The sequence below is a fragment of the Aricia agestis genome, chromosome 1 (genome assembly GCF_905147365.1).
Source record: "Aricia agestis chromosome 1, ilAriAges1.1, whole genome shotgun sequence".
NCBI classification, from domain to species: domain Eukaryota; kingdom Metazoa; phylum Arthropoda; class Insecta; order Lepidoptera; family Lycaenidae; genus Aricia; species Aricia agestis.
The window spans coordinates 1,373,808-1,398,699 of record NC_056406.1 but is presented as its reverse complement, the minus strand read 5'-3'; the positions used below and the strand labels follow the sequence as shown (position 1 = coordinate 1,398,699).

At 37.6% G+C, this 24,892-nt stretch overlaps 1 protein-coding gene across 1 annotated transcript; it reads left to right on the top strand.

The window, feature by feature from the left end:
- Positions 1 to 1,886: 1,886 nt before the first annotated feature.
- On the top strand, positions 1,887 to 24,484 carry LOC121728551. The gene is made up of 6 exons (XM_042116724.1): positions 1,887 to 2,000; positions 17,416 to 18,459; positions 18,539 to 18,745; positions 19,745 to 19,907; positions 23,662 to 23,814; positions 24,211 to 24,484. The coding sequence occupies exons 2-6, from the start codon at positions 17,430 to 17,432 to the stop codon at positions 24,293 to 24,295; spliced, it is 1,638 nt and encodes a 545-aa protein (XP_041972658.1). The 5' UTR covers positions 1,887 to 2,000; positions 17,416 to 17,429; the 3' UTR covers positions 24,296 to 24,484.
- Positions 24,485 to 24,892: the final 408 nt, after the last annotated feature.

Below are 24,892 nucleotides of genomic sequence, written 5' to 3'. Positions count from 1 at the left end.
AAGTTCTCTAAAGTCTAGATTAATCATGGATTTAATATTGTTATCTCTATTATTCTCAGTGTTGATAAAAGAGAAGGCACGATATTTTGACAGAAACCCTGACTGACGTAAGTGGACTTAAGCAGGGGCGTACCGAGGGGGGGCAGGGGGGGGGGCAGCTGCCCCCCCTGCCCCCCCTTTTTATATTTTCTCATTTTAGCAATAGAATGGTAAAGTTACTCTCATGTACAGTAATTTACGTCTAGAAGCCATGAACATCTTGTTGAAAATACCCTATTGGAGGACAAAACTATTATTTTTTCGTGTCGTATTTTTGGTTACAATATAAAAATCTTTTATCACTAAAGCTAAAATAAGTACAAAAAATATGCTTTAGAAATGAAATATATTTAAAATTAGCATAAATATAATAATTTTTGTCATATTTTCATAGAACTACAATTATTCGCAATATTTAGTTTGTTATTTGCTTCGTTTGTGTAGGTAAAACAAATAATAAAATTACCTCAGCATAAATATTTTATTGAAATTCGAACTACTAATAAGCCCTGGCTGTGTTAGGTCAACTCAGGCAACAATACTATGAAAATTGAAACCGAGTTTTGTAGTAACGTTGATAATTTTCAAGAAACAGGGTTTCAATAGGCAAAAAACTTGAAATACGTTACAATATCTAAACAGGCAAGGCAAAAGGTTTTATTTGTGCACATACTATATTTGTAAATATATAACCATTATTTTTACATATAAAAATGTGAAATTTTGGACCATTTATGTAAATACAAGTATTTATCCCACTTTTGTCCTATGAGTCATTGACAAGTCTATTTTGGTCCAGTTTTTTTTATAAATTTCAAATCAAATTTTAAATACAATACACACACAAAACATAATAATAATAAAAAATTAAAAAAAAAAACTTGCAGGAAAAACCCACTTTCTTTAGAAATTTTATTTAAGCGGTCAATTGACCGCTGCGGTCTTTCTAGGTAGGTTGTTATTTAAAACTTATAATTATTGAGCAATTGTTAAAACCACGTTATCACAATTTAAACAATCGAAAATTATCAAATGTCACGAGAGGAAAACGAATTTCACGCAACGGTAGCAAAAATATCGCAAATTAAAAATGAAAATGCGGTCATTTGACCGCTCCGGTCTTTCTAGTGTTAAGAAATTAGATGAAAGTAAAGATAAAGTAAGTAGTGAGCACGTGTACCGGTAGATAGTTGCAAGTGCTGGCCCTTCGCGTTACATAATCTGTGCAACGTTGCGTTTGAAAATGGAATGTAAACACTGCAAGTGTGCCATTTTTGAACGAAACTATTTACTTTTGCTTCATTTCTAATGAAATTATGTTACTTCTTCCAACTAACGTAGGGTATGTGATATTTGGAGTTGTGGCAAAATTTGTATAGACTGATTGCATGATTAATGTTTATTATTATAGATATAGTAGAGCGTTCCGCAGCACGGTGGACCGACGATTTGAAGATTGTAGCTGGCAGCGGATGGATGAGGGCTGCCCAAGATCGGGATGGTTGGCGCTCATTGGGGGAGGTCTACGTTCAGCAGTGAACGGCAATAGGCTGATGATGATCATGATTATTATATCTAGATATTTTCTATTTAATCTGTGATTTAAAAAACTCTCTTTTTCCTTATAATTTTTAAATAACATTATGTTTTGTGTGTTCTAATACACGTACAAAATCAAATTTAAATTATATCACCATTCACCTGTAACAATTAATGATAACTGACAGATCTAATTAGGATTTCAATTGAAAAACCTGAAATTCCTTCCTGATATGATTGTGTAAGTTCCTTTCACGGCCGCCACCCGCCTGACCCGCGCGCTGACATTCGCTAAGTTTGGCGCCAACTGCCGCGGACGCAATACGGTTGCAGAAAACGCGCTAATCGTGTGTTCCATTTTCAAAACTGTTTGTTTTGTGCATCGAATTTTGTGTTGTGTTTTTTTTTATTTAAAAATTTAGGTGCGTATGGAATATAATTTTTTATGGTGGGCTGCAATTTAGTTAATTAATAGGAGTATGAATTTGATAGATAATAACTTATTAAAATACTTAAATAATATTATAATACACTATACGGCAAACAAAAACAATTTCGAAAGTTTTTAAAACTACAAACTAGCATGCTGCCGCTTAAAAAAAAATTGTGGAGTTCGAAATTCACAACTTTTTAGAAGGTCAAACTTAGCCATCCTGAAACTAGCTCTGTATGTACCTACAAATTACTTCTATATTATATTTACATAATTTTGTTATAGTATGACCATATTAGTATATGGTCTGACTTTGCAATGATTTTTATTAAAGTCAGTAAGCTTGCGGTCTCTTTGACTTCAGATCTGCTCCTGGCTTGGCCTTCTATTAAGTAGATTTCAATGCAGTTTTCTACTCAAGACTGTTCAATCTTAAAGTTTATAAGTAGAAGTATAAAAGTTTATAATAATAAATTAGAGGATTCGACGTAAGAACGTTTGTGATTTTACAATTTGTCTCTCTTTCAGTTTATTCCAAACCCTTTTTCAAACCAACTCGCTGTTGCCCACAACAAATAGATCGCTTTATGGTTTAGTTATTGAATAAAATACAGAAAATCTCGCTAGTAAGCTCTAGATAAGCCTCTAGTTTTTTTGTAACCCAATAAATGTTTTCGTAAGATTCGATCACAGATTGTAAAGAGATTTGACCATGAGACGGAACAGCTTGTGGTGGGCAAAACACCCAAACTATCGTAAACCATTAAATTAATTATACCTAGACGTTTTAGAATTATTACAAACCTTAAACGGCGTTTCAATTATAGAATTTCTGTTTATAGCTTTGAGTTTGATGTTCGTGACTTTGTTGCTATTAATAACTTAATACATAATGATAGTATTTTAAATACTGCGTGAAATTTCAATGGTTGTTTTCCCGCAGTAAAATGATTCTATCTTAGTAGTACAATAGATTTATGAAGTTTTTTTTATGCAAATCATAAAAAAAAATCGCCGGGTCATAGCCGCTCGCTCCTATCGGCATAAAGTTGCCATAGTTCGTCATACAAAATATTTTTAATAAAAAAAAATAACTTGCATGATTCGATAGTACTATCGTCTGTCAAGAAAGTGAATAAATTAAAAAGTGGCAATATCGTAGTGTCATCCCTTTCAAATCAATCTAAGAAAAAAAGGATGACACTACGATGTTACCACTTTTTGATTTCTTCACTTTCTAGTTTCTTGACGGACTATACTATAGGTAAATCGTTCTGCTGCGGAAAAACAACCACTAAAATTTCACATTGTATAATTGTATAATTGCATATAATATAGTTAATAGAGGCTGTTAGGAGTCACATAAGTTATTATAAAATATTATTATAAATACTGGGCTATAAGTAAATTATAATTTATAACCTATACATTTTGTCAGTGTTGTTTTGATGTTAAATTATGTTAATAAATTAAGATATAATATTTTTAACTATCTTTGCGGTTACATCACGTTAACTTGAGTTTAACCTGTTTTATTTACGTGTTTTATGTTGTTTTATAATATACTAGCGACCCACCCCGGCGTCGCACGGGTATAAAATATATAGCCACTGAAAAAATAATTAAAATCGATAGCCCATGATCCTTCACCTGGTCTACTTCTTATCTGTGCCAAATATTTCGTTCGCGAGATAAGCCCTTTCAAATAATTTCCCCCGTTTTTTCCACATTCTCCTATTATAACTGGCTTCTGATAGCGACTTCGTTACTGCAAAAGGGAGACTGCCCGCGGCAACTCTACATTTCACTGCGAAAAAGTAGCCATTCCGTGGTAGACTCTATGTGCCAAATTATTAATATAATTAAATTATGCATAATGTATATTAACTCTAGCTTATCTACTACATTTATATACTCTAAACTAGATGACCCAGTGAATATATACGTGGGAGAGCCATGCTTCGGCACGAATGGGCCGGCTCGACCGGATAAATACCACGTTCTCACAGAAAACCGGCGTGAAACAGCGCTTGCGCTGTGTTTCGCTGAGTGAGTGAGTTTACCGGAGGCCCAATCCCTTACCCTATTCCCTTAACTACCCTTCCCTATTCCCTTCCTTACCCTCCCCTATTCCGTCTTAAAAGGCCGGCAACGCACATGCAGCTCTTCTGATGCTGCGAGTGTCCATGGGCGACGGAAGTTGCTTTCCATTTGCTCCCGTTTGTTCATTTGCCCCCTTATTTCATAAAAAAAAAATCATGTAACTTCCCTCTCAATATATAAACCATGAATATTTCAATACTAAGTAATATTAGCCGAATCGGTTCAAAGTTCGCGAGTTTCAGCAGGACTTACAAAATTATTTTTTTAGAGATACAGTGTGTAACAAAAATAAGTGATAATACTTTAGGATGTGTACGTGTTCCTTGTAGAGAGTTCACTGTGAAAGTAGCAGCGCTTTAGTCTTTTAAGACGAAATTTTTTTTTCACTTTTGTATGGGGAAACTCGTGACGCTCGGGCCCTTGCCCATACAAAAGTGAAAAAAAAATTCGTCTTTCAGCGCTGCTACTCTTACAGTGAACTCTCTACAAGGAACACGTACACACCCTATAGTATTATCACTTATTTTATTTTTGTTACACACTGTAGATAAATTATTATCTTACTAAATTTATTACAGTCCGCAAGGCTCTTTATTCATGATTATTTTACTTTTTATTCACTTTTTAAAGTTTAAATCAGTCGTTTATGGTGTTAAAATTGTATACACCGAACGACTGATTGTTGTGCCCTAATGACTAATTTCAATGTCTTGTTGAGTAACTAATTGTATACTACTGTGAGAAAAAGTGTTCTGAGGTCTTGAAGTTCATTTATCAAATACCTTATATAAGATAGTTTGGTCGATTTCCACGACACTAAATTGAAATTGAACGTCTAGGTATTAGATATCCATTTACCATACTAATGTTAAAAGCGAAAGTACGGATTTCTATTTTTTTTTTAATGAAATAAGGGGGCAAACGAGCAAACGGGTCACCTGATGGAAAGAATCTTCCGTCGCCCATGGACACTCGCAATATCAGAAGAGCTGCAGGTGCGTTGCCGGCCTTTTAAGAGGGAATAGGGTAATAGGGGAGGGTAGGGAAGGAAATAGGGGAGGGTAGGGAAAGAAAAAGTAGAGGGTAGGGAAGGGAAAAGGGGTAGGGGATTGGGCCTCCGGTAAACTTACTCACTCAGCGAAACACAGCGCAAGCGCTGTTTCACGTCGGTTTTCTGTGAGCCCGTGGTATTTCTCCGGTCGAGCCGGCCCATTTGTGCCGAAGCATGGCTCTTCCACGAGCAACGTTTTCACGCTTAAGCCGCTGAACTGATTTTGATGATTGGATGTTCGAGTTGTGCAAAAGGATATCGGTTAGTTTTTGTCATGAAAAAATGTATTTTTGTGCTTTAAGTATATATAAATATTTATGAACGAAAGCTACAATAAATTTGAGTATCCTTTCATTATAATACTTTAAATATCCTAAAATAACACTTAATATAAATGCCAAAGTGTGTCCGTCTGCCTGTGTGTCTGTGTGTTACCTCTTTACGCTTTAATCGCCGAACCGATTTTGATGAGTATGGAGATACTTTGAGTCGCGAAAAAGGATATATATGACACTTTTTAACCCGAAAAATGTACGGTTCGCGCGAGAAACGAATTTATACAACAATGGAGTAGCGGGCATCAACTAGTTCTGTATAATATGTCACTCGTGGCGTTAATTCCAAAATTTTCGTAATATATCTGTATATTAATACGTGAGCCAAAAACTTTGTATCCCTTTTGACGAAAAATGGAGAAACGTAGGTGAATGTGCACAGTTATAGTTTATATGGTGAAGGAGTGCATCGAGCTAATATTATTTTGAAATGATGCTTTTATCATACATTTTTTTAACAAATAAAACACACTAAAACACACACACAAGGAAAAATGACAGATTTTTTATTGAAAAGCCTATATATACGAATTATACTCTTTTATTTATGGTTGAAGTCTGTTGACAACAAGTTGACAAATTGAAAATGGATTATAGTTTTTTTTATTGAATCTTAGATACTATTAGACAATGCATACACGGCCAGTCTGAGATCAGCTGAGTCCCAGAGACAAGTTGAAAAAATATGATAAAGTCAATATTTTTTTTAAAAGGTAGTAGTCCTAATGTCGTTGAAACTAAGGTCGAATTTCGACCATTGGGCGATCTCTAGTATTTATTATTTATTTATTTATTTATTATTTATGCACAGAGTTACAAAGTCACATTATTATAGTTCTACTGGCAGCAGGTCAGTTTTAGATTTCCTCATTCTGGCCGAATAAAATGATGTTGAAAATGTTTCGTCATATAAACTGTATCGCAGTATCGTTTACCGCGATCTGACCGGCGGCGGCGGCGGCTGCGCAGGCGCAGTTTCGCCATTGTTGTGTTTCACCATCATGTTCTGGTACAAGGCCGTCACCGACGTGATTTTGACCTACGATCTTAGGTATGAACCGTCCACTTTGGATGCACATCATCCAAACATTGTTGAATACCATTTTAACCATTATTCTTCTTTTCGTCATGATAGTTCCGGAACTGATGGTAGACAAGGAAGAGGAAATCTAAAAATCTAAAATTGATTAATCTAGACAGAAATAAAATATTTTGAATTCGCAGAATGAATCGGAGAGCTGCGAACTCGTCATTCGGCATCCATGCGTGCGGCATTGCATGAGTTTATCAATTATTTATTATATACTCTAATAGTCTTAAGTGTAAAACAGAACTGAGGCGTGCTAATATAAAGTTTTTTCCCTTGTCTCACGGATTTAACTATACAAGTATACAGCCTAACGCGGATAATAAAACTTTTAAAAGAATATGTTAACGTAGAACTACTTTAGATGTTATCATGGCATATAATATATGCAACATGCGTTTGCGACACGTGGAGTTACGAGGGAAATCCAGATGTAGGTGATATCCGGGATCCGCATGCCCTGGAATTATAAAATCTGTACGACATTCTACTTTCGCTACTTCACAAAGCTAAAACAAAGGATAGTGACAGGCACGTCAAAGCGTGTGTATTTTCCGGAAATTGAACGCCTCCGTGGTCCAGTGGTTTAGAGCGTGGCTCTTGACTCGGAGGTCGTGGGTTTGATTCCCGCGTTGGAAACATGTTATTTCCAAGTTTGGTTAGGCCAAGTTTGGTTAGGACAATGCAAGCTGATCATCTGATTGCCTGATAAGTAAGATGATCCATGCGGATGGGCATGTAAAAAGTCGGTCCTGCGCCTGATCTCTCGCCAGTCGTGTCGGTCGTTCGTCCCACTGGGCTCTGAAAGTAAATGAATAGAGTGCTCTTGTGTACTGCGCACACACCAGGGCTCTATAAAATTACTCCTGCGTACCTGGCCCGGTTTCAATCAAAAACCGGCTACCGTCACCAAAACCGGTGTGGGAGCTATTATTATTTTCCGAAGCCTCGGAGGCTAAAAAGTCAAGTCAAAGCCAAGTGCGAGTTGCACTTCGCGCATGAAGATTTAGGTTTTTTCGGGAAACAGGTTTTGTTTTTCGGGAAATTCGATTTTGATGATTTTGAATAAAAACTGGTTATGAAACCCCAAAACTAATAAGTGCAGTTAATCTTGTGGTTAAGCACACTTATGCAGTTGTATTACCATTAAGCATCTTATGCCAATGACATAAGGATCACTCCCATACAAAATCCAAGGCAAAATAAAACTTAACGGAGTATAATTGTCAGCAATAAAAGATGCATATAAATTAATTATGAAAAAAAATAACCAGTTGCGGTGACATAATTGTTAAGTTACACGCTAAGATTGTCTAAAACTGACCGCACATTTGTCAGCACCGTACGCGTCGAACGCACCGCATAGTACCTACACAAAGTGCAGTGCTACAATGGTCACATTTAGCAATTCCTCTCAATCAATTCAGCAAATGAATTGTCAAAACTGTCAAACTGACAAATGTCAAATCAGTACAAAAATACAGAAATTAATTGCAAGCAGAGTTGGATTTTGCGATTTTAGAAAAATGAATCATGTTATGATTCATATCATGATTTTTCAAAGCGACCATTTTAGCCCCGCAGCGCGTACGGTGCGGGCGAATGTGCGAGGTTTCATATCGTTTCATACAACTAATTCTAAAATGCGGCGCGTTCGCCGCGTGCGTACTGATAAATGTGCGATCACCTTTATACCGAACTCCCGAAAGGCAATCAATGGATAACTCATTATGTTACATAATACTGTTAATTAAATATGTATTTACGTTGAATTATCCGATAAATGCAGATGGCGGACCTTCGTAATTTAGCTGAGTTATGTAAATAGTAGTACAAGATAAATTATTCTTTTTTCTACGTTGAATCAAAAATGTTTTTCTTGAAATATATACATATAATTATCTAATATTAATATTATATTAGTATATTATATTTCAGTGAAAGACCGTTTCAGTGTCCGTCTATCTGTCTCTTTACGCTTAAGCCGGCTAACCGAATTGAAATTTAATACAAATGAAATTGACATTGGATATTTTTTGCGAAAAAAAATATACAAAAGTTGAAGGCAACTTTTAGTGCAATATAATTAAAATATTTGTTGCCTTTGTAACTAAGTAACAGTAATTCACACTTGTCAGTAGGAAATTGCAGAAGCAAATGAAATTAAATACATAATTACATGTTATTACAATACACAGCTACAGCTGTATGTATGACGTATGTCCTCAGTACGCTGGCTGCGAGCCGCGGCGCGCGTTTATGTCTTATGTCTGGCGCGATGGATTTTAACAAATTACTCATTTCTTACGTTTTTTAAATTTGTTTCGTTTATCAGTGCACATTTTATTGTTAACTAATTTTTATATAAATTAAAATGTAAGATTAACTACTTAATTAGTATAAACACCGACTGTTTTTGTGACACAACCCAGTGAAACTATAACGAATTCACGACTAACGGCCGTTCCCAATATTTGATCTATCTCTGGTTTGCCCTACTAGAGATAGGAATAGCTCACAATTGACATAAAATATATATCCCTAATGTCTAATGTGAGCTATTCCTATCTCTAGTAGGGCAAAACCAGAGATAGATCAAAATATATTGGGAACGGCCGTAAGTAGATTGTAATAATGTCTATTTGATTTTGTCTAACATAACGATGATTAAGGTTTTAAACTGTATATTGTGGTCGTGTTAAACATTCAAGCGAAAAGTTCCTCGGGGATTGGGGCATACCAAATGTCTTCAAACTCTACTTCTTACCTAATTTAATAGCTCGGTTTCTTGGACCTTAGACTTTTTTCTGCTTTTTTTTTCAATTGGGGATATCAGCCGGGGCATGTGGGACTCCTTCGTAGTCAACCCAATAAAACCCCATGGTGCTCCGCTCCTCGCTTAAGGCAGAGTTTCGGGTACGATAGAACCTACCGCAAAGACTTTTTTTGCCTAGACAATAATTATTACAAGAAAAGCGTCCTAAAAGGTTCAATAGATTTTATAGTGAAAACGTGTCTCAGTTGGAAGCTGATTGAATGGCGTTACAACAGCGCCGCCGCGCCGGCTGACTGCGCCGCGCGCCGCTGACATAACACGACTCCGTGACAACACACTGATCGATATTCGCCGCGGAAACGGACACCTGTGACCGGTCACAGGTGACAGTACACTAAGGGTCAATTCAGACGGCAACGCGACGCGTAGATGCATTTCTAAATTTGTATTGATTTGACAGACTTCAATCGCGTGAGACGTCATGCATCAAATCTATACAAATTTAGAAAAGCATCTAGGCTAGATTTATAGGCAGCGGCGCAAAAGCGCTCTTTCGTCGCTACACCGCGAAATGAAGCAAATATAATATGTAAATAGAAGCGTGGTCGCACTGTCGTTGACATACATTTGCTTGTCATCTCGCAGTGTATTCGCCAAACCGCGAGTTCCGGCGGACGCATAATCCTGCCTGAGGTTAATTGTGATTTGTGCGGTCCCAGAAAAGATGTCATGAAACCCATGCCCCTGTCACTATAAGCCACAGGACTCTAGTAACATATTTTGAATGGCGACTTCCTTTTAAAACTTTGTTGAATGTGTTTTTTTCGGGTCACCTGATGGAAAGCAACTTCCGTCGCCCATGGACACTCGCAGCACGAGAAGAGCTGCAGGTGCGTTGCCGTCCTTTTAAGACGGAATAGGGTAATAGGGAGGGTAGGGAAGGGAATAGGGGAGGGTAGGGAAGGGAAAAGGGTAGGGGGTTTTGGGCCTCCGGTAAACTCACTCACTCGGAGCAAGCGCTGCTTCATGCCGGTTTTCTGTGAGGCCGTGGTATTTCATCGTATAGCCTTGCAGGCAACTGTAGCCTTGATATTTAAGTGTACACGGAAACAAGAAACGTAGCTAACATTAACAACACTGATACATTATGATAATAAATTAAATTACGACTGCATTTACATTTGAATACCGCAATGTTCTCACAACATCAGTACAAGGCACCGAATAATTACTTTACATTTTGCACCTATAAATCGTTTATATTCAATATAATCTAAAAATAATTGACCTCAAATAGAAATAAATTAGACTATAAAATACAAAATCACGTTTAAATTAAATTAAATTTTTAAATGTGTACTTACATAAAAGCTGCGGTTTTCGGCGAGCGGGCGCGCATGTGTTTTCAACACAACCTTCTGTTGCTACACTTTTACCCGTTGTTGACCCTTTTGGAATATTATCGTTTTCATCCGAAGTATCATATTCTACCTTAAAACTTTTGAGTATTCAATAATATATTACATACTGGATCAGCTATTTTCAAAGTGTTCTCTAAATTTTTCATCCAAAGTCCGAGGTAGCATGGAGACAATCTATGATATTCTATTATAAAAAAAGGGAGACAATTCATTCAAAGACAAATAAAAAGGAAAAATAATGTTCTTTGGGGGTCGGCTTATACTGTAATTTTTTTAAAAATTTTATTATAAAAATTGGGGCCGTGTAATGGACTGTTCGCCCATATCCTTTTTTTGTTATTTTATTATTTAGATTTTTCACACCAAGGATAATTGAAATAATATTAGGTATATATTTTTTTAATTAATTAATTAATTTAAAAAATTATAATATCACTTTACAACCAAAAAAATTTGAGCTCAGCTACTAGATATTGTACTCAGATTAGAATCTGAAGTAATACATATTGAACAACCACCATCTATACCTTTATCCACCAAACCTTCATTTAGTAATTATAGCCGCAGGCTTATTTTCCAGTTAATTTGTTTATGATACATGATAGGCAGTTGCTCAACAGCAAACATATTGACTGTTGCTGGAAGGCTGCATGTCGCAATACTCGAGTATTAACTCGGTAAATATTTTTATAATAATATTGCCCAATATGTTTATTGTACAATTAGCTACGCTTATTAGGCATGTACCTTCAAATGGCCAGCGAGGTCTCAAGTAATGTACACTTAATATTTATTTTGCCTTTAAGTCATAACATAAAGACAACTTGTAAAAGATCCTAATATAGTGTCTGTTTTGTCTTACCTTACCTCTCTATCCATTATAGTACCTACCTAATATATTTTGCGTAGATATGTACTTTGAACAATGTGTAATGTTGTGAAAAATGCTTTAAAGTTACCAATGTTCTTTTTTAAAATCGCCCTACATTATTATAATGGATAGGATAAGATTAGCTGCCGAATACTATTTACGGCTTATAACATCTACCTTCCGAAACCAGAGCATTGATATAATGATAAGATAAGACAGGTAGCGGACCAAACAGCATACAATCCTGACTCGCGCTATCGAAGATTCTAAGATCTGTGCGAAACAACGTTTGAAATAACCACAGTAGGCGACTCGCGCTATCGAAGATTTGAAATAACGACAGTAGGCATCGGTCTAAGTATACAGGGTGTAACAAAACTAAGTGATAATACTTAGTTAAGTGTATACGTATAGGTATCCTATATCGAGTTCGCTGTGAAACTGGCAGCGCTGAAAGAGTAACTTTTATTACATTTGTATGGGAAAATTTCTAATGCTCGGGGGCTTGCCAATATAAATCACAAAAAATGATTGCTGCTGCAGAGCTGCTACTTTCACAACGATCTCTGTGTAAGGGGTCGCCCTAAGGTATTTATCAGTTTTATTACGCCTTGTATAACCTCGCCAGGTCGCAACTCAAAATATTTTCCTTCAGGGCTCTCAAGCACAATATTCCTACTACTAACGCTTTACTTAGCTTAATAAGCTTTATAGCTATAAGCTAGCAGCTTACTGGAGCTTATGCCGCACGCCGGCTGCCACACTCCCACGCGCTAGCCTTCGACCAGCTCACATTCACAAGCTAAAATACTCAGTACGAGTATACACCAGTACACTAAATACAAACATTTAATGTTAAGAATGGCTCCCACACAGATTTCAGTGTCGCGAAGGCTGGTTTCATTGAAACCGAGCCAGACACTTTGTTATTATACGTGGGAGAGCCATGCTTCGGCACGAATGGGCCGGATCGACCGGATAAATACCACGTTCTCACAGAAAACCGGCGTGAAACAGCGCTTGCGCTGTGTTTCGCCGAGTGAGTGAGTTTTTCGGAGGCCCAATCCCCTTACCCCTACCCTATTCCCTTCCCTACCGTCCCCTATTACCCTATTCCCTCTTAAAAGGCCGGCAACGCACTTGCAGCTCTTCTGATGCTGCGAGTGTCCATGGGCGACGGAAGTTGCTTTCCATCAGGTGACCCGTTTGCTCGTTTGCCCCCTTATTTCATAAAAAAAAATATATATTATAGTGCTTCAGTGCGCGTGCAATACACAATTACACACTGTTCCTATCGTCGTTCCCGGTCTAAGGCTCCCAGTCTTATACCCAAAATACATACCTAAAATATTGACAGGAACATAATAAAAAACTTTTGTTCCTTTGGCCGAATTCGAACCGAGGGTCGGGCCCTTGGTTTGATCACTCGCACCCAACCACTAGGCTACAAGTCACACGGAATATATTTAAGTTGCGTTTTTAATAATGCTTATTATGAGTATTTAAATGGATTGTGAAATGTACACTAAGTATATCATTTCAATTTCATGGTACATACGCAGAGCGAGGTACGTACTCCGCCGAGCGTATCATTGTTAGAAAATATGTTATGAATAATATTTATAGCAACAAATATAATTTTGACCCTAAAACAGTGTTGAAATTAATTACGTAAATAATAAATATTATGTATCTTATGTTCCCCGCAATTTCCTTATTAACGTATTAAATATCACCACAATAAACATTGTGGTGATAATTTTTATTTAAGTAGGTTGATTACTCACTTAAGTTAAGTTACAAAATATGAGTTAATATTATAAATTTAATTCGATTATAGTAATGTAAACAATTTGATCAATAATTGTATAAAATTAAATGAAAGAAGATTAATACAAAATTTCAAGTTATTATAATACACAAATGCTTAACTGCGTCCATTTGTGATTTGGTAGTTGTCCCACTATGGATATGATTGGTATGCAAATAGTGGGAATTTCTGTAGTTTGAACGCCAAGTGCCAATAATTCTGTGTTACCTTATATAAAATAGAATTTTGCTTGTTGAGCGCAAGGCCTCATGTACTCGATATCTCCAAACAAAAGCGGTATTGACTGTACAGCGGTGAGCGGCTGCTGAGGCCGCGGAAAGGCCAAGGCGGATTGCCACAGATATTCTTATCATACACCTGATACCATTGTTCCGAAGTTTAGCACCGACACTGGTTTCGGTGACGGTAGCCGGTTTCATTGACACCAAGGACTGTTCAAATGTATGCGCGGTAAAACATTCCTAAGACTGGCAACGCACCTGCAGCTCTCCTAATGTTGCGAGTGTCCATGGGCGACGGTAGTTGCTTTACATCAGGTGACCCGCTTGCTCGTTTGCTATTTTTATAAAAAACCTCATCTTTGGATTACTGTTCTTTGAGTAAGAAACTTGTGATTATGTATGGTCTATGAATTTATGGATGTAAAACTTGGCAGTACTAATGATAATAAATCTTTAGAATTCAACCCCCCTTTTGTAATTAAAATGTAGATGATAATTTTTATAAAAGTCTAATATTATTGCAATCGAAATCTAGCATTTAAAAGATGATTTATGTCCCGAGACTGAAATTAGATAGTAGCAAACAATATATTTTAGTATCAGTACAATTAAATTAATTATTAAATAATGTTCTTCGCGCCATATTACTAGAATGTATATAAAATTGTTCGCTATAACGTTGCTCTAAAGCTGGTTTCAGACTACGTTATAATATAAAAGTGATATGGACACGTTCACACTGTACTCAGGTACTATATATTATTGGCTTCTTATACCCTATAATATATGGTGCGCGATATTATTGTCTATGACAATGAGTTTCTAAAATACTAGAGTAGCAATGTCTTACAAAAGATTCTCAGAAATGCGTAACCACTTTTTTGTTCAAAAGACAATGTCAAGTCATATATTCGTTATGTCATTATATATGTGAGATATGCCTGCAGGCATCTTCGAAGTGGCAACGCGTTGCTACCGTAAACTTCCAATCTAGTTACGTTAGTAACATAGAATATCATTGGTCTATGAACTATAATATATTATATATAAAATTCTCTTGTCACAATGTTAGTTACCGTACTCCTCCGAAACGGCTTTACTGTTTTTTACCAAATTTTATATTGCATATTCAGTAGGTTTGAGAATCGGCTACTGGGTACTTTTTATATTGATATTTCTTCTTTTTATATTGATCATTTGTTGAATAAATAATAGTTAATTATTACAACTGCGTCCATAGATATTATTATTATTATTTAGTAACTTAAGCATATAAGCATTAAGCATAGAGTGAGCTTAATCTGAAAAGTATTTAAAATCGGTAAGTGAAATCCTGAAGACCAAGTAATTTATATATTTTTTTTTAGTTTATTTAAAAAAATCAGATATATTTTAATGGACTTCGAAAAAGGAGGTTTAAATTCAAAATCAAAACTAGCCAGTTTTCGTATAAGTACGTTAGTCTATATGTATATCAGCGTCCGAACACATTTGCAAAAATTTCAAAAGTATGTATTTATGTATGTGTGTTTGTTTTTATGTTTGTGTTCGCATATCTCCGGAACCGCCAGTTCGATATGAGCGATGTTTTTTGTTGTACTAGGTATTTTTCAACTTAGGGGAACACAGCAAGTTATATCAAAATCGGTACCTTTTGAGATAGGGGATTTTGAAGTAGGGCTTAATTTTTTCGTTTTGATCCCCTTTCTTATTATTTCTCGTACCCAAAATGCCGCATGACTACTAAGTACTAAGTAATCGTAAACAGTAATTCAGCTAAGCCTGTCGGTTATTCAACGTATACTATAATGAGGAATCAATAACAAACACGTTTCTTACTCACGATTAAGTAATTCTACTTGCTCAAAATTGCTACGGTTACATATTACGTTGATAATAATACCTAACCATTATGGCCGGTTTATTCCAATCCAGCCGTGGATTACTATTAGAATAATCAATAATGTAAACGCCAAACGGGCACTGGACTGCAAATTGCAATTCGGTACAATCTAGAGCACCTTAACCTTTTTGTTATAGGTTCGGACCACAAACAAGATTTGGTCTTGGTGACGCGGGCCGCAAGCTATAGGATTTCGTCGAACTGTCGTTTACATACATTAATTGCTTGTCACCTCGCGGTGTAACCGCCAAAACGCGCGTTCGCGGCGCTGCTTATAAAACCAGCCTTATCCTCCTATATCCTCTCTCGATCCTTTGGGGTTCCCACGGTCCCACTGTAATAGTCTACTGCTGATGTTGAAATTAACAACCGTGATTACCAAATAAGAGAATATACATTTCATACCCCAAATACTATCAAATACCAAAACCACAGATTGTGGTTTATCTAGCGGTCATTTCGCAACCCTTCTCGTTAACTGGCCCTTCGCTAGAACATTATGTTACAGCGCACTGTGATTATTCGTATTATATAAATTACGCGTAAATGTTTATGTAGAAACAAGTTCATGGAACCGGTAATTTAATCTTTGAATAAAAAATATTTAAAAGAGAGATACAATATTAGGAATAAAAAAATATTTAACTGAAAGATGCTTGCAATCATAATAAATATTCATGTTTTTATTACGAGATGTTGCCACCATTTCTGTCGTCTTTTCCCTATATTATCTTTCACCAAATTGGGTCCAACGGTTGAAGGCAACAGAGAGCCAAACTTTCGTGTTTATATTAGTATGGACGTAATCGTTATAAAATGTCGTCTCTCTCGTCAGGAAGTAGGAACATAACTGTGTAAATAGAGACAATTGCATGCAGATTAGTGTCGATTTATTCTATTGTCGTCGAGAGGAAAATGCGTAACATTTTTGCATTCATTGTTATGCAAGTTTAGGAGAAAGCCATTTACATACGCACAATGGTTTATTATAATGTTCGCACCTGTCCCACGGTGTTGGGCAAGTGTCCTCCCGTTGTCTAATATATAACGCCGGTCGCCGGTTGCGGTGGGAACTTAAGGTTGTCTATGCAGACTTACTGGTTTTGGCAACCATTTTGTTATGCAAATTATTATGATGTTATTGTAAATCGGATCCTATCGGATGTCAAAATGTATCTGGCATCCTTTATTATCTAATTTGCGTGGATTGAAATTAATTGATGTTGTTAAATCCTTTGACTTTAGATTTTATGTTTGTCAAAGCAGTTGACTCATACAGTCAAGTATAAATATTTCCTTAAAGTTTTCAAGTATAATGTTACGAGTTAATGATGATTGCAAAATTGCCGGTACCAATGCCATGACTGGACTCTAGCACTAGATCAGCGTTAACGTGCAGTGTAATGGAAACATGTTTACGTAAAGCTACTGAGCTAAACGGAAACATAATATTTGATCCCAGCCCAGTATCCAGTAGATACGAGGCGCCAACTATTGTATTATTGTGAAAGTATTTGTATAATTAATAAAATATCAGAATAACTAGATGTAGCGACATGTGTAAAATAATGTATGATTTTAGCCTAGACCGTAGTAAACTTTACAACGCTTTATAACGCAGCTATGGTCCACGTAAAGTTATTTTACTTCGGAATTTGAATGAAAATGATATTTTAATAATCATATGATTATTATATACAAAAGAATATTTACGGAGTACATTGGTACTCCGTAAATATTCTTTTGTAAGTAAAATATTTGTTGACGGGTGAAGTTTTATTTTAACTTTGTTCTTTTTGTTTCAGATGGATTCACCAACATGTATCACAGAGTGAGACGAAAGATGAGTTTAAGGATACGATATGGTTTAATATTATTAAGTTATTTATCTCTAGTCTTAAGTAAATCTATCGATATCAAACGGGGGTTTGGCACCGACCTCGACGACATCGACAACGATATTGTCGATTTCGACGATGAATATTATTTTAAATATAACAAGAAGCTAGGAATGACTCCGTGGAGTGCCAATGATTACCATAAGGACTCCTACAAATACACGATAGTGAACCACGAGGTAACAGAGTCGATGAAAACGAAAAATAAGACAGAAGAAGACAGAAGAAAAGATCTAAATAAGAACGATACAAGTATTAATCTCCAAGCAATTCTGCAGGAGAAGACGACAGAGCTCAGTGTCATTCCCTTAGAGTTACTGAGTACGACAGATATACCTGTGGAGGTTGAAAGCACCACGGAAGATTTGACTGTGATACCCTTGAGCACCGAAAAGGTTCCCACCAAAATAACTATAAACCAAACGGTGACGGTGCCGGCGTCGACGGAGATGTCCGAAGATTTTAATTTGACCACAGGGTTCTTTGAGTTGACTACTAAACCTTATTTAAACGAAACCACCACTGACCCGGAGAAAAATGTAACGGAAGAGGTCACAACAAATCCAATTCATGAAACTGCTGAACTACCGAGCTCCAAGGAAGCTGCTCATAAGCGTGAATCTAAAAATATAAAGGAAATCGATGATAGCGAAGAAAGTATAGATACAAACGAAGACGTACCGATATTCACAGAATTAGATACAGAAGACGTAGAAGAGGTTCCAGAAGATTACTACGATTCAAAAGATGTAGTTCCGACCAGCGCACCAAAAACTGACGCGCTGTCAGTGCTATTCGGTTTCGCTGGGAGTGTAGTCGGGAGTGTTATGGAGACTGTGGCCGAGAGAGTCATGCCTAAGGGACTTATGGATTTGTTCAAAAGGATGCAAAAGCAGAATGAAGCGTTAGAAGCTGAAAAGCTGAGAAGTCGAGAAGAAAATGGCGGTATTGGTATGTACAGATTTTTGCTCTAGCGCGTTGTCTTTCCATGTTTTGGATATTGAGTCAAATTCATTGTTTACTTTTATAGGGCAGTTCACTCGAGGAGTCATCAAGTCCATTTCCTCCGGTCTCAGCAAGCCCCTCACCCAGCTGATGGCTGGAGCTAGAGACAACGGCTCCCTGGACAGCGATCACGGGTTCGTCAGCAGTTTGGCTTCCGGAGTCAGCAGCGTCGCCAACGTCGCTAACTCTATGGTGGACTTGTTTAAGGACAGAGTCCAGGCAATATATCCCGGTGGGTGAAGGATTTAACTTATTTGAGTGTACTTTTGATATATTTTTTTAATGGAATAAGGGGGCAAACGACGAATAACGAGCAAACGGGTCACCTGATGGAAAGCAACTTCCGTCGCCCATGGACACTCGCAGCATCAGAAGAGCTGCAGGTGCGTTGCCGGCCTTTTAAGAGGGAATAGGGTTATTACCCTATTCCCTCTTAAAAGGCCGGTAAAGGGGAGGGTAGGGAAGGGAAGGGAATAGGGGAGGGTAGGGAAGGGAATAGGGTAGGGGATTGGGCCTCCGGTAAACTCACTCACTCGGTGAAACACAGCGCAAGCGCTGTTTCACGCCGGTTTTCTGTGAGAACGTGGTATTTCTCCGGTCGAGCCGGCCCATTCGTGCCGAAGCATGGCTCTCCCACGTATAACTATTTTAATTAAAATTACATTGTAATGTTCTAAGGACCTATATTGTTATACTTACGTATAACAATGAGTATATAATTTTAAATCATAAAAAAACCACGCCATTCGTTGAGCACTTTGCAAACTTGACGTACGTCTTTACTCTCAGATTTTTTATCTAGTCAATTAGTTACGTATGACAAGAGCAATTTGCTTTCATTGTAAAAATGTTCATTATTTTAATGGCACAATGATGGGAGCCGCTTAGAAAGTAATTACAGGCGCAGATCGGCCGTGACTTCCGAATGGAAAGCGGCGGCAGATCTTACGTTATCTTATTACGATCACAATGTGCGGTATCTCCTGTCTGGTTTTCACACTTGGCAATCTGGTTACAATCGAGGAGTAGTAAAATTATGAAAAATCGTCATTTAGGCGAAATCATGCTTCAATGCACTTTTTATTAGGTTTTTTTTCACTTCTTTTAAAGGTGTCAATAAAAGCTTCAATACATTGCACAGAGATGTCTATATGCTGCTGGTATCTTCTGCTGCTGCTGTTAATACTAATAGCGAAGATGATGTTACTCATACTGATGTTGGTACTTCCAGGTACGGTGTGGTGTGGAGACGGACGGTCATCATCAGCCCGCTCCGGGGAGCTGGGGCTGTTCTTCTTCACGGACACCTGCTGCCGGCAGCACGACGCCTGCAAGCTGTACATCCTGGCCGGGGAGACCAAGTTCGGGCTCACCAACACGGGGCTATTCACAAGGTAAAAGAAGGAATAAGGAAAATCCGTAAAATATTTTTAAATATTATGTGTACAGACTACAGTGTAGACGTTATCACTTTGACCTGTGACCTGTCACACTCGTGACCGGGGTCGATGGCGATAATCGATCACAAAAACCCTTTTATGATCTGAGGGACAAATAAAGGATTCGCATTGAAATAAATAGTGCGACTTTCGTTTGATATCTTCCTGAATAGTTCCGCTGTCGATGACTTGCGTTTCTTTCATCTCTACATTAACAATGTACCTTTCTAGTCGTGTAATTGATGTTTTGTTTAGAACCGGATGTACAAGCTATTATTATAGCTTCTAGATGCGAAACATCTTTGAATAATTGTTTGTTGATAACCATTAAGGTACAAGTGGAAGCCCGCTACATGAAGCGGCAGCAGACGACGTGTCGTCGCGACACTGGGCCCGTACCATGAAACGGTTTTGAGACTCGAACAATCGGACGAGAATGCCGCGTCCTGCTCTAACAACGTCATTTCACGTTTGTTAGAGCAGGACGCAACATTCTCGTACGATTGTTTGAGTCTCAAAACCGTTTCATGGTACGGGCCCTGGTTTCTATGTATTTCTATAAATAAGTGTCGTGTCGCTAGCTGCGGAGGGTATTTCATAGAAATACATAGAAACTAGTTGTGTCGCGAGGACACGTCGTCTGCAGTTGTCGTGTGTCTCTATCGTATCTATATTGAAGACTTTTTAATCGTAACTCGTAAGCTTTATGAGATTTTTGACATTTGTTTCTGTTTCTAATTATTGCACTCTTAATCTTGCATCAAAGGGTCACGTGGCGTATGTCACTAGACCAAGGCTCAAGCGGGTATGATGCAGCAAAAACGACCACCATTAAAACCGGCCCATGATCATTTCGAAAGGCATTTTTGCCTGATAATCGTATTTCGCAAGGGCCAGCCTATTACAATATTTTGTGCACGTGTTGTGGTGTAACGACATATTTGTGATTATGATCTTCATGATTGTGAGCTTTCGTTTTGCAGCGTTCTCTAAATTGGCTCTCGTATAAACTGCTTATAGTTAAATCTGATAGCGATCTTTGATGTGAGATTTTGATCGTAAGTTTTTATGCAAGTCAAAGTTTTGAACGACAACGAAGTTAATTAGAAAGCTATAGTGCATAGTATCCATACTAATATTATAAATGCGAAAGTGTGTCTGTCTGTCTGTCTGTCTGTCTGTTCCCTCTTCACGCCCAAACCGCTGAACCGATTTTGCTGAAATTTAGTATGGAGATACTTTGAGTCCCGGGAAAGGACACAAGATACTTTTTATCCCGGCAAAATGTATGGTTTCCGCGCGATAGACTAATTTTGGCGCTACGGAGCGGGCGGGCGTCATCTAGTTAAAGTATATACCACAGATCTGCGCTTACGGCGAAGCCAATAAATGGTAATGGTTTTTGTAGTTCTTAAATTGTTCCTTATACGGTATACCTTTCGAGTTAAAACGCATTAAGAAAAAACCATTATGAAATTCATCTCCTAACATGTAGGTATATCTACATAATGATGTTTATTATAATAATGATAACTTATGGTGTTATAATTTAAAGCCGCTTTGACACCTACGGTCTCTCGATCACACCAGCCTTGTTCACGTAATAGTTGTTATGAAATGTCAAGATCATACAGTTTATACACATTTTGAACTCTATCACCAAAGTAATAGGAGCTAGGTTTGAAACTGTGTTATAATAATATAGGGACAAAAACTCGGAACATGACCGTGATTGTCACTTCACTGTTCAGAGTCAGACATTAATAGAAGACACGAGTGGATGATCTGGGTAACTAACATTTTACAACATAAGATCAATTACTCATAATTCCTTTTACAATTTGAACAAAGTCAGACATTAATAGAAGACACGAGTGGATGAACTGGGTAACTAACATTTTACAACTTTTTTTTTTTTATGAAATAAGGGGGCAAACGAGCAAACGGGTCACCTGATAGAAAAGCAACTTCCGTCGCCCATGGACATTCGCAGCATCAGCTGCAGGTGCGTTGCCGGCCTTTTAAGAGGGAATAGGGTAATAGGGAGGTTAGGGAAGGGAAGGGAAGGGAATAGGGGAGGGTAGGGAAGGGAATAGGGTAGGGGATTGGGCCTCCGGTAAACTCACTCACTCGGCGAAACACAGCGCAAGCGCTGTTTCACGCCGGTTTTCTGTGAGAACGTGGTATTTCTCCGGTCGAGCCGGCCCATTCGTGCCGAAGCATGGCTCTCCCACGTATAAAACATAAGATCAATTACTCATATTTCCCCTTCCAATTTGAACAAACCTTCTAACTTATCTTCTTCATCATCTAGCTAATACAGGGTGTAACAAAACTAAGTGATAATTCTTTAGGGTGTTATGGATGCCCTATATAGAGTTCGCTGTGAAAGTGGCAGCACTGAAAGAGTTCCTTTTTTCACCTTTGAATGAAAAAAATCATGACAAATTACAAAAAAAAAAATTGCTCTTTCAGCGCTGCTTCTTTCGCAGTGAACACAATATAAGGAACACACACATCCTAAAGTATTATCACTTAGTTTTGTTACACGATGTATACTGGGTGTAACAAAACTAAGTGACAATACTTTAGAATGTGTACGTGTTCCTTCTAGAGAGTTCACTGTGAAAGTAGCAGCGCTGAAAGACCAAAATTTTTTTTCACTTTTGTAATGGGAAACTCGTGACGCTCGGGCCCTTGCCCATACAAAATTGAAAAAAAATCGTCTTTCAGATCTGCCACTTTTACAGTGAACAAGGAATTCGTACACACCCTGAAGTATTATCACATATTTTTGTTACAGTCTGTAGATATAGAGATAGATTCTATTTATAGCTAGATACATAGAATCCACATTTTTTAATTTCATATCATTTTCCCGGTCCTAATGCCTCTATTTATGCAATAAAAACGTCAGTTTTCAAATTATTAGTTATCCACCCCATCCACTCATGACTTCTTTATAATACTGTCTGAATATTAAATTCTAGTTACATTCAGAGCCTTTGCTCACTAAACCTTGGACTTTGAATGGTCCTGATTTTAACGCAACAAAAAATAACTAAATCTACCGCTATTTTGACGTTAATATCCTGTATGTATGAAAAATTGGAAACACTCAAGATAGTTAATAGCACCAGACATTGCTTCACGAAATTCCATAGCAAACAATTTCATCTATCAATGATAAGATTAAGGATTTTAATGTTTTTCAAAGCATATTGCTAGATTATTTTTAAAATTTTGAAAATTTTTACTATTAGTCCTTTGGTCCTTTTTCCATTTCAGGTTTTTCCGTCAGTGTTTCTTTATTTTTAATGTGGCGGCGCCAAAATACATTTTAATTGGCGGCCATATTTGTCGCCGGGTGATAGCCGCCAGATCGATGAGATAACTTGCATCACCGGTGAAAGTGTGCCAAGCGCGAGTCGAGAATTAACACGCACTTCGCGCCGTGTTACGTTAAAAAACATAAACAGAAGAAGAATCGGCATGCAGAACACGTTAAAGTACCTCAGTGACCCATCTATGGTTGAACGGCATTTTTAAATTTTTCACTCATCTTATACAGTGTACATCCCTTTTATGATGATTTACGACAGCACAGTTCAGGTCAAAATTAATTGTCAAGTCCGTCTAATCCGCCGATCACTCCTCACTCACAGCACAGGTTTTGCCTCCGTTCTGACCTGACGTTTCCTCTTTCCAGGTCTCACTGCAGCTGCGACGCAAAGTTCCGGTCGTGCCTGCAGCGCACCAACTCGCTGGTGTCGTCGCAGATCGGCCTCACGTACTTCAACGTGCTCGGCCCGCAGTGCTTCCGCCGCGCCCACCCCATCGTGCGCTGCGTGAGGCGCACGAGGTACGATGACAAAGTTTGCAGACGAACAGCCTCAAAAAATTGCAATCTTCCTCCTGGAGTACGACTCTACGTAACTGAATAAAAAAGAAACGACTTCGACTTTAGTCTACTCCATATTTCCACCACTGCTACAGGAGCAGTCAGTCAGAGCCAGGGTCCGCTGATGACTGCTTTGACAGCAGACGTGGTTGTACTGTGTATCAAGCGATGTGCGCATGTGAGCGACTTCACAGCGTTTTTGAGCGATTTTGCTTTTAATAATTCAATTGTTTCTGACAAATATGATACCACCTTAAACAAAGCATAAGTAATACCCTCAAAATATGTTTCAATAAGCATTTAACCTATTATGTTGTTACTTGGATCAGAATGTTATTAACAATTTTAATTTAACAGGATAACGGGACAGAGGTGCGAGGAGTACGAGCTGGACGTCACCAAGCCGAAGATGTGGCAGTGGTTCGACAACGAGACCTTCTGAGCCAGGAGTCAGGACAGACTTGGCCCCTGGAACCGTACCATATGCAGTCAAAACATACAAACATTTGTGAAGAAAAATTAAGTTTGTTGATGAATTGTAAAGTACAAATTTTTAGTTTCTCGACGCAGAAAAAAACGATAATCTTGATTTTTATACATGCACTTTGCATCCGTTACAGTCAAACCTGGATATGAGCGTATAATATGTGACCAGCCTGCCTAGCATACGCCAACGAGATATCTCACTGTACATGTTTCCTCGATGTTTGATGGTTTGTCTCTTCATCTCTATTGACCCTAGAATGACAAACATTTATTCTCGCGTAGATCTATCATCGAAATAACACATTTTTATAGAGTTGTGTCGAGATAATGTCGAGATTTTTTGACATTACGAGACGAGTAGTTTTTAATTATCCCGAGAGTAATTTAGATTTAGTCATTAAACATATTGTGATAATTAAATTAATATGATTAAGTGTACTTAAACAGTGACAAACACTGAACGTATCAAATGTATAGTTTTTTACGCGTACAAGAAAAAAATACTTTTTTTGTACAAAAACAATAGCCAGACGGTATTTAAATAACTACACCG